The 16,891-nt window shown below is 40.4% G+C and overlaps 1 protein-coding gene across 1 annotated transcript in view; it reads left to right on the forward strand.

The window, feature by feature from the left end:
* KIF2C (kinesin family member 2C) overlaps positions 1-16,891 on the forward strand; it is a gene marked incomplete at its 3' end in the record, with an annotated part of 134,559 nt that overhangs the window by 10,331 nt on the left and 107,337 nt on the right. Inside the window, 2 exon segments of the mRNA XM_053693538.1 lie at positions 5,651-5,696; positions 14,674-14,715. Coding sequence (XP_053549513.1) covers positions 5,651-5,696; positions 14,674-14,715 — 88 coding nt within the window.

Genomic DNA, 16,891 nt, shown 5'->3' on the forward strand with positions numbered 1-16,891 from the left:
GTATATCAATGGCGCCCATAGCGTTTATTTTACAAGACATGGCAAAGGTTGTGTATAATACACTGGCAGCAGTATTAGTCAGACTACCTGAAATGAAAGGAAAGCAAAACGGCTCTGGGGGTAGATACAGAGCATACAGACGCTTTAAGAACCATGTCTGATACTACCTCACAATATGCTTAGTCTGTGGGTGATATTTGTGACTCAGGGAAGATGATTTAACCTGATTCTGATATTTCTACATTTAAAATTTATGCTTGAGAACCTCCACTTGTTGCTCAGGGAGGCTTTAGCTGCTCTGAATGAATGTGTACAATCGCAGTGCCAGAAAAATTGTGTAGACTGAATAAATAATATGCAGTGCTGGTGTGTACTTATGTTTTTCCAATACCTAAAGAGGTTAACTAAAAATTTTCATAAGGAATGGGATAGACCAGGTGTGCCGTTCTCTTCCCCTCCTATTTTTTAGAAGAATGTTTTCTAATAGTTGCCACCACACGGGACTTATGGCAGACAGTTCCTAAGGTGGAGAGAAGAGTTTCTACTCTAGCTAAGCGTACCACTACCTCTGGCGAGGACTGTTGTGCTTCTTTAGATCCAATGGATAAAAAATGTTTATTCAACAAGGTTTTATCCTGCAGCCCCTTGCACGCATTGCTCCTGTCACTGCTGCTGCGGCGTTCTGGTTTCAGTCTTTTGATGAGGCTTTACAGGCTCCATTGGATGAATATATTTGCCAAGCTTAGAGCACTTAAGCTAGCCAATTCCTTTGTTTTCTGATGCCTTTGTTCCTTTGACTAGACTAACGGCTAAGAATTCTGTTTTTTACTATACTGGCGCGCAGAGCGCTATGGCTTATATCATGGTCAGCTGCCGTGACTTTAATAAATAAGCTACTTAACTTCCCTTCAAGGGGCAGACCCTATTCAGGCCTAGTTTGAAGGAGATTATTACTTATATCACTGGAGGAAAAGATCATGCCCTTCCTCAGGACAGGTCCAAATCAAGGGACAAAAAAGGCCTAATTTTCGTGCCTTTCGAAAATTCAAGGCAGGTGTGGCATCAACTTCCTCTAAGGCAAAATAAGAGGGAACTTTTGCTCAGTCCAAGGCGGTCTGGAGACAACCGGACCTGGAACAAAGATAAGCAGGTCAAGGAGCCTGCTGCTGCCTCTAAAACAGCATGAGGAACAAACCCCTATCTGGTAACGGATCCTATAGGGGGCAGACTTCATTCTTCGCCCAGGCGTGGGCAAGAGATGCCCAGGATCCCTGGGCATTGGAAATTATACCCCAGAGATATCTTCTGGATTTCAAAGCTTTCCCCCCCAAAAAAGGGGAGTTTTTGCCTTTCACATTTATCTGCAAACCAGATAAAGAAAGAGACATTCTTGCATTGTGTACGTGACCCATTCAGTTCCAATAGAGGAACAGGGACACAGTTTTCCTCAAATCGGTTTGTGGTTCCCAAGGAAAGGAAACCTTCAGACCTATTTTGGATCTAAAAGATCTTAAACAAATTCTTTAGAATTCTATCATTTAAGATGGAAACTATTCGTACCATCTTAACTATGATCCAGGAGAGTCAATAGAGGACTACAATGGATTTGAAGGGTGCTTATCCTCACATTACGATGCATAAAGATCACCATCGGTTTTTCAGGTTTGCCTTTCTAGACAGGCATTACCAGTTTGTAGCTCTTTCCTTTGGGTTAACTACAGCCCCTAGAATCTTTATGGAGGTTCTGGGGTCACTTTGGCGATCCTTAGGCCGCGGGGCATAGAAGTGGCCCCTTATTTAGACGACATCCTGATACAGGCGTCAAACATCCAAGTTGCCAAGTCTCATACGGACGTAGTACTGGCATTTCTGAGATCGCATGGGTGGAAAGTGAACAAGGAAAGAGTTCTCTATCCCCAATATCAAGGGTTTCCCTCCTAGGGATTCTGATAGATTTTGTAGAAATTAAAATTTACCTGACGGAGTCCAGGTTGTCAAAGTTTCTAAATTTCTGCCGTGTTCTTCATTCCATCCGCGCCCTTTGGTGGCTCAGTACATGAATGTAATCGGCTTAATGGTAGCGGCAAGGGACATAGTACCGTTTGCACGCCTACATTTCAGACCACTGCAACTATGCATGCTCAGCCAGAGGAACGGGGATTACACAGATTTGTTCTCCTGTTAAATCCGGACCAAGAAACCAGAGATTCTCTTCTCTGGTGACTATCTCGGGTCCATCTGTCCAAGGGTATGACCTTCCGCAGGTCAGATGGGACAATTGTTACAACAGATGCCAGCCTTTTAGGTTGGGATACAGTCTGGAACTCCCTGAAGGCTCAGGGATAGTGGACTCAGGAGGAGACCCTCCTTCTAATGAATATTCTGGAACTGGGAGCGATATTCCATGCTTTTCAGACTTGGCCTCAGTTAGCAACTCTGAGGTACATCATATTTCAGTCGGACAATATCACGACTGTGGCTTACATCAACCATCAAGGGGGAACAGAAGTTCCCTAGCAATGTTAGAAGTCTTAAAATAATTCACTGGACAGAGACTCACTCTTGTCTAAAAGCTATCCCTATCCCAGGTGTTGAGAACTGGGAGGCAGATTTTCTAAGTCGTCAGACTTTTCATCCGGGGGAGTGGGAATTCCCTCCGGAGGGGTTTGCACAAGATCAAGCAGGAGAGTGCTTTGGTGCTTTTGACAGCGCCTGCGTGGCCACGCAGGACCTGGTATGCAGATCTGGTGGACATGTCATCCTTTCCACCACGGTCTCTGCTTCTGAGACAGGACCCTCTACCTCAGGGTCTTTTCAACCATCTAAATATAACTAATCTGAGATGGACTGCCTGGAGACAGAACGCTTGATGTTATCAAAGCATGGCTTCTCTGAGTCAGTAATTGATACCTTAATACAGGCATAAAAGCCTGTCTCTAGGAAAATTTAACATAAGATATGGTGTAAATATCTTATTGTTATGAATCCAAGGGTTACTCATGGAGTAAAGTCTGGATTCTCAGGATATTATCTTTTCTCCAAGATGATTTTGAGAAAAGGGTTGTCAGCTAGTTCTTTAAAAGGACAGATTTCTACTCTGTCTATTCTTTTGCACAAGCGTCTGGCAGGTATTCTAGACGTTCAGGCATTTGGTCAGGCTTTGGTTAGAACCAAGCCTGTGGTTAAAAATGTTGCTCCGCCATGGAGCTTAAAGCTGGTTCTTAAGGTTCTTCAAGGAGTTCCATTTGAACCTTTTCATTCCATAGATATCAAACTTCTATCTTGGAAAGTTCCTTTTTGGTAGCTATTTCCTCGGCTCATAGAGTCTCCGAGTTATCTGCGTTGCAATGTGATTCTCCTTATCTGGTTCTCCGTACGGATAAGGTAGTCCTGTGTACCAACCTGGGTTTTTACCTAAGGTGGTATCTAACAAGAATATCACTCAAGAGATTGTTGTTCCATTCTTGTATCCTAATCCTTCTTCAAAGAAGGAACGTCTATTACACAATTTGGACGTGGTTCGTGTTTTAAAGTTTTACTTACAAGCTACTACAGATTTTCATCAAACATTCACCTTGTTTGTTGTCTATTCTGGACAGAGGAGAGGTCAAAGGACTTCAGCAACCTCTCTGTCTTTTTGGTTAAAAAGCATAATTCATTTAGCTTATGAGACTGCTGGACAGCAGCCTCCTGAAGGGATTACAGCTCATTCTACTAGAGCTGTGGTTTTCACTTAGGCCTTTTTTAAATGTGGCTTCTGTTGAACAAGACGGAGTCTTGGTCTGCGTTTCATACTTTTTCAAATTTAACAAATTTGATACCTTGCTTCTTCGGAGGCTATTTTTGGGAGAAAGGGTTTTTTACAGGCAGTGGTAACTTCCGTTTAAGTACCTGCCTTGTCCCTCCCATCATCCGTGTACTTTAGCTTTGGTATTGGTATCCCATAAGTAATGGATGATCCGTGGACTGGATACACTTAACAAGAGAAAACATAATTTATGCTTACCTGATAAATTTATTTCTCTTGTAGTGTATCCAGTCCACGGCCCGCCCTGTCACTTTAAGGCAGGTAATTTTTCCATTAAACTACAGTCACCACTGCACCCTATGGTTTTCCTTTCTCTGCATGTTTTCGGTCGAATGACTGGTAATGGCAGTTAGGGGAGGAGCTATATAGCAGCTTTGCTGTGGGTGGACTCTTGCAGCTTCCTGTTGGGAAGGAGAATATATCCCATAAGTAATGGATGATCCGTGGACTGGATACACTACAAGAGAAATAAATTTATCAGGTAAGCATAAATTGTTTTTCTGCCCCTGTTGTGACCTTCATCAGCCAATCGTGTTTGCACAATTTCTAATGCACAAGCTCCTACTTAACGTGTAATAAATCAAGGTATAAATAGAGAACATTAAATGCTAAAAGTAATAAAAAAAAACAATTACTACTCTTGCTGTAAGTTTCCTTAAAGGGACAGAAAACCCCAAACATTTCTTTCATGATTCAGACAGAGCATACAATTAAAGGGATACTGAACCCAAAAATTTTCTTTCATGATTCAGATAGAGCATGTAATTATAAGCAACTTTCTAATTTACTTCTATTATCAATTTTTCTTCGTTCTCTTGCTATCTTTATTTTAAAAAGAAGGCATCTAAGCTAAGGAGTTAGCAATTTTTTTATTCAGCACCATGGACAGCGCTTTTTTTTTATTGGTGCTGTCCAATCAGCAAAGACAACCCAGGTTGTTTACCAAAATGGGCCGGCATCTAAACTTACATTCTTGCTTTTCAAATAAACATACCAAGAGAATAAAGAAAATTTGATAATAGGAGTTAATTAGAAAGTTGCTTAAAATTGCATGCTCTATCTGAATCGCGAAAGAAAAAAATTGGGTACAGTGTCCCTTTAAACAACTTTCCCATTTACTGCTATTATCAATTTTTTTCATTCTCTTGTTATACTTTGCTGAAGGAACAGCATTGCTCTACTGGCAACTAGCTGGACACATCTAGTTAGCCAATCGCAAGACAAATGTGTGCAGGCACCAGTCAGCAGATAGTTTATACTAGTGTAGGAAATTATGTTTGTTGTTTGGTTTTTTTCCTCATGATATACCAAGAAGAACGAAGCTCATTTGAAAATAGAAGTCAAGTGTTAAAATGATCTGCTCTATCTGAATCATGCAAGTTTAATTTTGACTTTCCTATCTTTAACTATGTTTAAATCCTTTTTTTTTTCTTATATTAAACATAAACTGAACAATTAAAGTCCTAGGCTTGTCCTTACATTTGTGAAAAATGTACAATAAAGGGATTGTTTAACTTGAGCTTTGTCCTTGTGTCCTCAAACTTCTATTCCTCAGTTCTGTTTGTAATTGTATAAATGTGGATAACGTATCTACGCAAGACGCACAAACCAAATCCTGTTACTTGGGTCCTGACTCGCATCCCCATTGCTAGTATTAAGTTTTTTCTTTTTAATTCTGTTGAATTCTCCCCAATTCCTTTCCCTTTAATCTGATAGGAGTATGGGAGGGAGGTAACGGGAACAAAACCAAATCAAACTGTTTGACCTGTACATATGAGATATTGTAAACTAGTTAATATTTAAAATCATATGCTTATTTTCATGTCTCTTTTCTGTCTTAAGACTCAAAAGCGCAAAACTGTTTCAAAAATTCCTGCTCCTAAAGAAGGTAAGAATATCTATTTTAAATGTACATTGTAAGATGTAATTTGTAACACTTTAGGAACATGAATGAAAGCCGTTTTATTAAAAAAACAACTTATTTGTGTTCATAACAAACATGCTGGTTTTGTAACTTGACCAGCAAGTCAATAGGACATTTATGTAATTAATCTATTGTGTGTTATTGATGTGGAATACAGCTTTGATCATCCATACAATCGGCAAAGGTTTTGGCAAACATGCCAGGTTTTACTGTTTCTAAGCAGTCCAAGAATACATCACTTGAAACCTTACTGGATATGCCAGTGATTACAGCAGACAGCTTTAGCTTCCTAAGTGAAGGATACAATTATTAAAGTGCACACTTTGCAAATGTGGCTACCCAAGATTTATGGAGTCGTAATAGGAAATAGGAGGAAGTTCAACTATAAATAGCTTTTAATGAGCATACATTTTAGGACTGCTTATTTTATCTGTGTTGGCTTACACTGGTCTGTAAAAGCTTTTTATTTATCTGGATTTAACTACAAAACATTACATAGAAGATCCTATTTAAATGCAGTGTTGTGCTTCTGCAGCTTGAAACTAAGGTTTAGACTGACAGTTTAAGTTTCATTGTAATCTGAAATATTTGGATATCACAATGAGCTCTATCAAACCCTTCTCCCTATGACTGCAGGTTCTCACAAGAGAACCTGTGGTCATGATTTATCAAGCAGCGGTCATCAGACCACTGCATCCTACCATCTTCTCCTTTTTAGATGGAGAATTTCAATCTCCCCTGGTCTCGTCTGACCAGGGAGATTGACAGCTCCTACTCGTGCGTGATTGACTGTGCGCGGGTAGGGGCAGGATTGCGCGAGTGCCCAAAATAGCGCTTATGTGCAATGTTAGATTCTGACAGCAGATTGCTGCCAGCCAGAGGAGAGCTGGGGCAAATGGGCGACTATGTACGCTCCTGTCTGCCCTTGCTTTATAAATCTAGCCCAATGAATGCAGTGCATTTTTACCTGCTTTTACATGCAACTTCTCTCAATTTTGTTTCTCCCAGCCAAACTGCACGAAATGCTGCATACTTAAAGCGATATGAAACTCAAAAAATATTTCATGATTCAGATAGAGCATGCAATTTGAAACCACTTTCTCTTATTTACTTCTATTCTTTTTTTTGTTATTTGGTATCTTTTGTTGAAAAGCAGGGATGTATTCTTAGGAGCCAGCTCATTTCTGGAGCACTATAGGGCAGCAGCTTTACAAGAATGTTATCACTTTACAAGAGTACTAGATGGCAGCACTATTTACTGCCATGTAGTGCTCCAGATGCCTACCTAGGTATCTCTTCAACACAGAATATCATGAGAAGAAACAAAATTTCATAGCACAAATGCATATATGTATATACTGTGTACGTTGCGCTAAAGAATTTTACGGCACTATACTAATGATATGAGCTTTAGCATTTAGAAAATGTGCACATAGAATGTTTTGTTTTCTTCTTAATTGGGGAGAGTCCACAGCTCATAACTTTTGGGAAATACAGAACTTGGCCACCAGGAGGAGTCAGACACCCCAGCCAAAGGCTTAAATACCTCCCCCACTTCCTTCACCCCCCAGTCATTCTTTGCCTTTCGTCACAGGAGGTTGGCAGAGAAGTGTCAGATTACGGAGTAGTCTCTTATGGAGGGTAGTACTCTTCGAGATGGAACTGGAGTTTTATGTAGTGTAGTCCTGCCAGCCTCTCAGTGAGAGCATGGAGATGCAGGGAGAGTTTTTCTGGGAAACCATCCCGACTCATATTAACAGATCCGTAGGCTATCGGCGTTGAGTTTTGCTGCCTGCTTTCTTCACTCAAGTCCATGTCAGAAGCAACGCTACTATCTGTCACACTTGAAGGGCTGTGGTCCTGTTCCATGACATAGATTCCGGTAGGATCGTTTCATTTTACTTTTCAATGTTGGAATGTAATGTAGGGAAGAAGACAAGGTCTAAGTGGGACTCCTTTATCTTTATGGAATCAAGGGTTAATATCTCCTGGGGGGGGGTTATTGAACAGGGGGACTTTAATCATGTTTATATGATTCGGTTTGCTAATGTGTAGTGATGCTTGGGCTCATGGCTATCTTTGAACATACCGGAATTTTTCAGGCTGCATTGTTTTTGTGGACTGGCGTTTTTTTCTTTGGCCTGCACGGTGCTCCTCGTGACTGGGTGTGGTCGTGTGTGTGTTCTCCATTTCTGTATTCCTGACCGTGTGGCGACGGGGTGAGTCTGTTTTCGCTACTTGTCCAGGTCATAGGAGGGTGGTGAGTGCCCCAGCCATGGGGGTGTAAGGTGCTGTTTAATTTTTTTTTATCCATAATTTCAGTCAAGTTATGGAGGATTCTGAATTTTTTTTTTTTTTTTTTTTTTTGACGGGTGTCTGATTCGGATTCTGCTATTTGCGAAGAATATGATATGGCCCAGGTGATCAAAGTCCATCTATGTTCCGAATGCCGTTTTAGAGTGCTCTTTTCTCCCGAGTCCACTGAGCCATCCGCCCCTGAGGATTACGTATCCCACGAGGCATGTTCCCTAGCACCTTCTGTTGCTCCACAAGCAGGTGTCCTAAATGTCGTTACTCCTTCTCCGGAAGGTGGCTTATTTCCTCCAGAGGTTACTGCATGGTTCCGCATGGCCATTTCTATAGCGTTGGCGCACTTAAATCTTCCGGGAAGTTCTTGTCCTTGTTCTGTTAACCAGGGCCCGTCAGGCGTGGGATCGTCTGTATCAGATCAGCCCTCTGGGGAAGCGATTTCCCCTGAGGCTTCAGGGGTTCAGCCCTCAGGGCCAGGGTCGTCAGTTGCCCCGGCGGAGGTGAGTTTTGCTTTTGGATTTAGACTGGTCCGCCTTTGTGTCCTGCTGAGGCATGTGTTGGCAGTGCTGGTGGATCCCAGTCCTAGCGTGTCGATGGATTCTCAGCCTTCTGTTCCAGATGGCAAGCAGGGTTAGACGAATGGGGGGGATGAATATCAATCTCCTTGTCTCTTTTTTTTTTTTTTTTTTTTTTTGTGTGTGTATCTAATCCCAACTCTGAGCTTTGGAAGAATTGGGTCTCTGACCAGCTGGTCCAGTTAGTGTCCATTCTTCTTGGGTGTTCACCTGCGGGTGCTGCATTTTTATTTTGATCCGGTTAGGATGTATTTTATTTCTTTTGTGAGCTCATGACTGTTGTAGTTTTTTCCTTTTGAAAAACATTTTCTTTGTGATTTGGTACTTGCGATTTTGTGGTCATTGTTTAGGCCTCAGAGCTTACATGTCGACCGTTTGTCTGTTTATTTAGTCTAGCCTTGCTAGGGCTTCGACTTTTCTCTGGCCTTGGACAGTTCTGTCGCACTCTGTATATTAGGCTGGTCCTGTTTGGGTACTAGTTTCGCTGCTCCTTGAGGTCTTCATCACACGTGGTGCCCTTGACAATGTTCCTGTTTGGGTACTGAGTTTGTTAACTTAAGAGGTTTGCTTCTTCTACAAGTTATAGGAGGCCTTTCGATCCTCAATGTCAGGCTGGTCCTTGTTTAATAATCAGGGTGAGGCGTTAGAGGGGACTGTGCTCAGTCCTAGGTGTCCTGTCCTTGCATAGCTAGCGGGGTTCACAGAGATTCAGATCCTGCTATGTCATTACTCTGGAGGCAACTGGGGTCCTTTTGGGTCAGGAGCTAGTTTCTTCCCTCCAAGAGGGGAGGGGGTTCCGATGACTCCATGGAGCTCTCCGTACCTGGTTTTGGAGGTGATTTTCTTTTCTCCTCTATTGGTACATCCTTTCCAAACTTTTCATGTTGGGGACACACTTTTTAGACCTACATAATTTTGCGACACAGTAATTCAGTTGTACTGGCAAACAGGAGGTTAAACTAACTTGTTTTAAGAGATACGGACACATATATAAATTATATAATAACAAAATGTATTTACACGTAACAGTATGTATGTGCAAGAATTAAAAAAAAAGTTTAACACCAATAGCTACTTACTATTTTAATGGGATGTATGAGGTTGATGGGATGAACACAATTTCTGAATATTTGGTGGAATATTAGATAAAGACACTTGCATTTAATCGTCAAGCATTTTTAAGCTTCCCCTTTCTATCCATATATCAGGAGCAGCAATGCACTACTGTGAGTTAGTTGCAAAAAAAACCCCATTGACTTCAGACTTCAGCTCAGCGTTTAAGCTGCCGCCCTCAGAGCTCGGTGAGTCCGATTGACTACTGCCCGCACTGCAAACACACTGCTGTCCCACTCACTGACTACACATGCAGTCACGAGCCAATTAAGGAGACTACACGTGCAGTCAGGAGCCAATGTGCCGCCAAAGCAGTCAATGGGAATAGTTTCAGTTCCCACTGAGCTGCGCCAATTGGTTAAGATGATCTGTGACCCCCTAGGTATCAATCACGTGTCAACCATGTGATATGCGTAGCAGCCAGGCGGAAAGTCAGAAACCCCAAAAAAATGTTTAAAAAAATGTAATTAAAAAAAATTTGTACTGAAGCAGTGACACCTACACACTGCTGCCGACACAGTTTGGAAAGCACTGCTTTACGTCATACCTTTTCATTATGGTAGAGGTTGATTGTGTATCTTCCCCTTTTTCCTTGGGGTAGGTCGTCTTGTCATCTGTTTAGGGAAACGCGATCCTTGGGGCCCTTTTTCCTTACGGTTTTCTCTTCTGATCCCATAATTTTGGGGATCTGGGGATTGTATATGTTCTTTTACCTGTGGTCGGTTGCCCCTGTTTAAGCCGTTCGGTTTTTGATCCGTCACCTGCCAGGAGTTTAGAATGCTTGTTAGTTCGTCAATTCTTTGAGCTGTAGGAGGTTGATCCATGGATTGTTTGAGACTATTTTCTCAACTCTATTCTTTCTATGGTTTGAGTTCTGTTCTCTTTGGGTTCTACCTTAGTCTTCGAACTTGGTGGGTGTTGACCCTAGAGGCCCATTGGGGCGAAGTGTTCAGTCACTGGGATACTTACAGTTCAGTGTTTAAAGTGAATGTAAATTTTGATAAAGTGCCTTTTTTCTTTTTTTTTTTAAATCGACTAAAAACAGGGGCACTTTACTTCATCAAAATTTACATTTCACTCGTGTTGTGTTTTTTTAATCTTGACAGCCGCTGCATCGCATCCACCCGTCAGAAAGCCTCTTCCTGGGTCTAAAATGAGGAATCGGTCTTCCTCCAATCACGGCGTTGAATCACACTGATTCCCCCAGAGGGAAGCCGTGATTGATGGATGACCGATACATCATTTATGATGTAGAAAGAAGTTTGCGACGACCGGGGGAAGCTGGAGCTGCTGTCAGGATTAAAGGTTAAGTATTTTCACAACACGGGTGAAATGTAAATTTTGATGAATTAAAGTGCCCCTGTTGTTGACAGTCCTTGTTGTTGACTGGACTTTTTGGTTACTCTGCTTTACAGATCCCATAGAATTTGTATCTGAATGGCCCAGTTTGATTATTTCTCGGTCCTGGGAAATCTCCTTGTGCTTACTGACGGATCTTTTTTCTCTTTCTGGGGATTTTTCTACAGGGCCGGCTGTAGTGGTCGGATGGTACCTATCAATTGGTTTGGCCTTTGAAGTCCATCTGCAGCTATTAGCACCTTTTGCTTGCGTGCTAGTGAGCTGCTATGTTTTCAGTTTTCCTTCCTTTGGGGAGGTTCTAGTATACTGCAGTTAAACACCTGGTTCCCCAGATGTTTTTTTTTTTTTTCTCTCCCTCTGTTCAGTGGGGTTAACTTCGATGTCATGTGATTGCATGCATCTGAAAGGTTGGCTTTTCATATGACATGCCATTCTTGTAGTCTTTGTGAGTGGACCTTCCCCTCAGGTTCTGAAGGGAGCTGTGGCTAGGTTCTTGGAAACAGAGCTAGTCTTTCGGGGGGTCAGGGCCTACTCCTGTTGCCCTCCCTGTGGAACTTTGGGATGGAGGTCGTTGCTGATCTCTGGGCCTGGTGGTTTAGGGGACTTTTGTTCTCCTTGTCCTTTTGGACATTGCCAGTCGCTTTGGTGCTGGGTCTGTTTGCTCAGAGTAGGGGTCAGGGATCTGACTGCTCTGAGCATTGACAGAGTATCATGAGAAGATCATGTGGGCTCCTTTAGGCGGGAGGCTTTTCGGTGAAACCTTCCCTCGGCAGATAGCGGGTCCTTTATTCTTGGTCAGGAGGCTGTCCTTCCCTTCCGTATTCTGGTGGGGGCAAGTTGCTCTGCACTGCTTTCAGTGGGGGTTTTTTTTCCCTCTGTGAAGGTTCCAGTGCAAGTTTACTAGCTACTTGATTATCTAGTTTTGGAGGCTTGACGTTCTGTTAGGCCCCCTTTCAGATGGAAGCCTGAGGCTTTCGCCTGGAGCATACATGACTATTATTCCTATGTTTTCTCGTCTGCTCCCGGGGGCTTTTTTTGCCCTACGTTTGTTCCGTTCTGAGTGCTGGATAGGGCTGTGTTATGGTAGCAGGGTTCTACTTTTTGTCCTTCTAGGACTTCGGTTCTGATTAGGGCGTCGCATGATTCCTTGGGATCCATGCTGGAGAAGGTCTGGGATTTTTCCTTCCTCCTTTCTTAGCTTTGCTCTGTCAGTAGGGTTTCTCTACGTGGCTTTGCCCTATTACAGCCTTGTTTTCCGCTCTTTTTGAGTTACATTTGTTTTTGTTTTGTTTTTGTTGGTGGAGGTCCTTTAAGACTTATCTGTTTCCTCCTTTTTCTGGGAGATTGTGGATATCCCCCTTACCTCCGGTGGTGCACTCAGAATGGGCTGCCTTTTGTACCCGCCCGTTTTGCATTGTGTCCTCTATAGCTTGGGTATTTTCTCAAAAGTAATGAAAGCAGCTCTGGACTCTCCCCATTTAAGAAGAAAACTTAAATTATGCTTACCTGATAATTTTCTTTAGGTCTGACGGGGAGAGTCAACAGCCTTTTTTTTTTTTTTTTTTTTTTTTCTCTTCTCTATGCTTTAAATTCTTTTTTTCGGCCTTATATTTTTTTTTTTTATTCTTCTGGCACCTTTTTTCACCCTTATTTCTCCTACTGTTCCTTGTTCCCTCGGCAGAATGACTGGGGGATGAGGGAAGTGGGTGGCCAGGTTCTGTATTTCCCAAAAGTAATGAATGCAGCTGTGGACTCTACCCGTCAGAAGAAAAAATTATCAGGTAAGCATAATTTAAATTTATTTTTTTGCGTGCTTTATCTGAATAATGAAACATTAATTGTGATTTAAGTGGCACTTTAAGGGATGTTGATGAAATACTGCAAAGATGATTTTAAAATATTTGCTTTATTCCATACAATCTATTTTGAGTAAAGCATTTTTATTTATTTTTTTGAGTAAAATGTTCCCACTTACTAATAGATCTGTAGGTGCTGTCCTAATATAGTTGGCATTAGTATGAAGTGCATAATTGATTCTACTTTTAGTTTTATTTATTTTTAACTCAAATATTTAATGTGCATAATAGACTAGTGTCTTGTTCAGTCTCAGTTTAAATAGGCTGCAGTTTGTGCAAGCCTTCTGTTTGATTAGATCAGTGGAGGAGCTCATTTATATTTGCCCACAGCAAGAGACTAAGTAAATGATTCCTGGGCTGCCTTTTTTATTTTTAATATGCAAAATCCTGCTGATTGCTCTGGCGAGTGTTCTATGTAATTATTCTGCAGTGTTTTTGTTGCTTGAGATGTTTATAAAATCTTCCTTCAAAGGGTTGATGCAATTTAACACACAAATAAATATCTCTAGCATCCATCTATCTCTAGCATCCATCTATCTCTAGCATCCATCTTGATTTAACCTTTTTAGAGTTTAGTGCTTAATTGGGAAAACTGAATATTGTGCTAACCTCTTTAAAGCGGAGTGGTTATCTCATTCATTTTTAGCTGTAAATGAGTTGAAACAATTGTATGTAGCTGGCTCAGGTAATTTGTAGCATACTTAAAAAATTGTTTGACCTCCAACCTGTTTAAGGTTTGTGACAGGCACTTTTTTGATGTGCAAAAAATAAAGTAAAATGTTTTTTGCAGTTCCATTTAATTCTCCATACATGTAAGAACTAAAAATGAGAGTTTAATGTCCCTTTTTTAATATAAACAAATTTATTTAGTGTACATAAACTATTGCACAGCAGTATAGTAAAAGCTGCTGAGGGCTTGCCACTAATTAGACCGCATTAAAGGGACAGTGTACTCTAATTTGTTCCCAATTACCCATTTTACCTGATGCAGCGTATTGTTTACCAAGAGCTCCTTTACCCTTTTGGAATTTAAAGCTACTTTTACATTTGGTGTCTACATTGGCTATATACAAGCTATGTAATCATAGCCAGCAGAAGATTAGTCCCAGTAGGAGAGATGTGATAAAATGCTAATTTTTAGTGGTTCTCCCTAAGAATTATGCTTTGGTATTCTAACAGAGAATACAAAGAAGCATGTGTGTCAAAGAACAAAGCCAGCTATTTCATATACAAACTTAAATCTAAAAGAGCTATCTTATATTCTCCAATGACTCGTTATACCAGTAGCAAACATATTAAGGGAAAAATCAATTTATCACTACATTATCCCTTTTTAAAAAAAATAAATAAAAATAAAATATATATATATTCCAATGTAAAATGGGTGAGGCATTTATCAATAGGAAATGTATAGTAGGGATATCAGGAGCTATAAATACACACTTTGGTTCAGGCTGCCGTTGGGAGTAAATTTGTTTGTGCCCAACCAGTATATTGTATGGGGATAATTACAAAGAGTTACTGAAATGAACATTGATACCATCTGGCTAGTGTTGTGTGTAACACTGTTTTATAGACAGTCTATTTGCTTATTTTTTTAAAAAGATGTTAATGGTGTTAGAATTCACCGCTCCCAACCAATTATAAAATTAGATTTTTGACGTTTATAGTTTTAAAAAAAATTGTCTTTAGTATTCTAAAAGCCTAATCTGACTTTTATCCCTCAAGTGTCGGCACAGATTTCTATATCAGAATGTGGATCACAATCAGGTAAATGTTATTTTGTAAGTGGGTTTTCAAGTTTATCCAGAATACTTTGTTTTATGATAGACCCTCGCTCCTGCCTTGCTGGGTGTTATTTTTAGTTGGGTTCCTAGATGAGGTTACATCTTCCTATCAAAATGGCTACTTAAATTAATACATATCCTGTGTAAATTTGAACTACCAGACATTATACTTAAGTATTCTGGATAAACTAATTGGTACTTTCAGTTTGTTCACCTCACTTGAATTAATATTTAGTCCCTTTTTTATATGTATGGGTGTGTTAAAAGTGCCAATCTTTTTTTAAACTATAGATAACCCTCCACCTTTCAACTTTTGCTTAAAACTATCCCAGAATTCAAAGCAGGCTTTCAAAAAGCACACTATTTCCTCTTAACTTAAAGGGACATTATACACTCATTTTTTCTTTGCATAAATGTTTTGTAGATGATCTATTTATATAGCCCATGAAGTTTTTTTTTTTAAAAAATGTTTACTTTTGCTTATTTTTAAGTAACATTGCTCAGATTTTCAGACTCCTAACCAAGCCCCAAAGTTTTATGTGAGTACTGATGTATACCTTCTCCAGCTTGCTCCTGTTTGTGTAAAGGGTCTTTTCATATGCAAAAGAAGGGGGAGGGGGGAAAAGTGTCTTATTTCCCACTTGCACTGGGCTTTCCAATTACCTTTTCAACAAAGCTAAACTGAAAGCTTCTAAGTAAGTTTTTAAACAGTTTTATACTGGATTTTTATATCGGTATCTGTGCATCTTATTCTTTATAGTAGTGTCTATTACATGCAGTTATATGAAAATGAGTGTATACTGTCCCTTTAAGCATGCACATCCAGAACTTTCAAAGAATCTCCAAAATTCCACCTAGACTTGGTTGGTTCTTTGTCTCCATGAATGCTGTTGTCCACCAGTTACTACGTTTAAAAGTAACCATATACAAACCATTAAATATCTCCACTCTCAGTGGGAGGTACTAAAGTTCACAAAATTAATGTGAACAATAAGTATTTACTACCTGTGGGTAAAAACCCACACCAAGTTAATAGGCACCTTTAAATAAAGGTGTGTGTATCCCAATAATACAAAGCCCCCTTGTGCTGGGAATATTAGATAAGTCCCGATAAAATAAATATATATATATATATATACTGCCCTCTCCAAACAGTCAATGGAAGGCATTCTAAAAACAGAGGTGCTGCATGTGTGTATCTTTTAAAAGATATAAATCAATCTGGTGACTGATACAGGGTACTCGCATTTAGATCTAGCACCCTATAGTGCTATAAGACACATGCTGGATATTCACAGCAATCCAGCTTACTGAACTCCAGGCCAAAGGAACACCGGGATTCCCAGTTGTTGTACAAACCCAAGTAGGTAGCTGCAGCTCATGTGCAGTGAAGCAGTTCAAAGTTAAAACAGATACTCCTTCATTTGTTTAAACTTTGTAATTGTATTTGGGTGAGGGGATGCTAGCTCGCCCTCAAGGATCTGTAACGCATGTTTGGCATATCAAAACAAAACGGCATTTGGATACTCTGAGATCTAAATGTGAGTACCCTATATCAATTACCAGATTGATTTATATCTTTTGAATGATATACACAATACGGCGCCTCTTCTTTTTTTATTTTAACTACCTTAAAAGTAGCTTATTTGCTGTGTTAATGCAGAGCTGAGCGCCCCTTTATTTATAGAAACGCTAGGATTTACCATCGCTTTAATCGAACATGGGAGATATGTGGGTCTATATATAATAGCCCCTTCTATCCCTCTTGTTCAGTGCATAAGTTGCTTACAGTTCACCTATGATCAACTGCATCCTAGAGGGCCAAAAGACCCTTAATTAGTAGTGGAGTGCAGTTAGTCTTCCTATCTGGTGGCTTGTACTGTAGGCTGCTAATTCCCTGCATGTCAATAGAACATGACCTGTCGTTTTGAAAGACACTGGGACCAGTTGCCCTCCAACATGGCATATTCCCTTGTTTGCTGGTAATTCTCTTGATAAAAAATGTTTTTCTCAGGTTAGTTAGAAACCTTCAGGTATTAAGAGCAATATCCTATAACATCTTTCCTTTCTATTGTAAGTCTATTTTCTTTCTAATGGCAGTGAGTCCACAAAATCCATAACCTATGGAAAATACTTCACCTGGCCACCAGAAGGAGTCA

Source organism: Bombina bombina, chromosome 10, assembly GCF_027579735.1.
Source record: "Bombina bombina isolate aBomBom1 chromosome 10, aBomBom1.pri, whole genome shotgun sequence".
Lineage (NCBI taxonomy): Eukaryota > Metazoa > Chordata > Amphibia > Anura > Bombinatoridae > Bombina > Bombina bombina.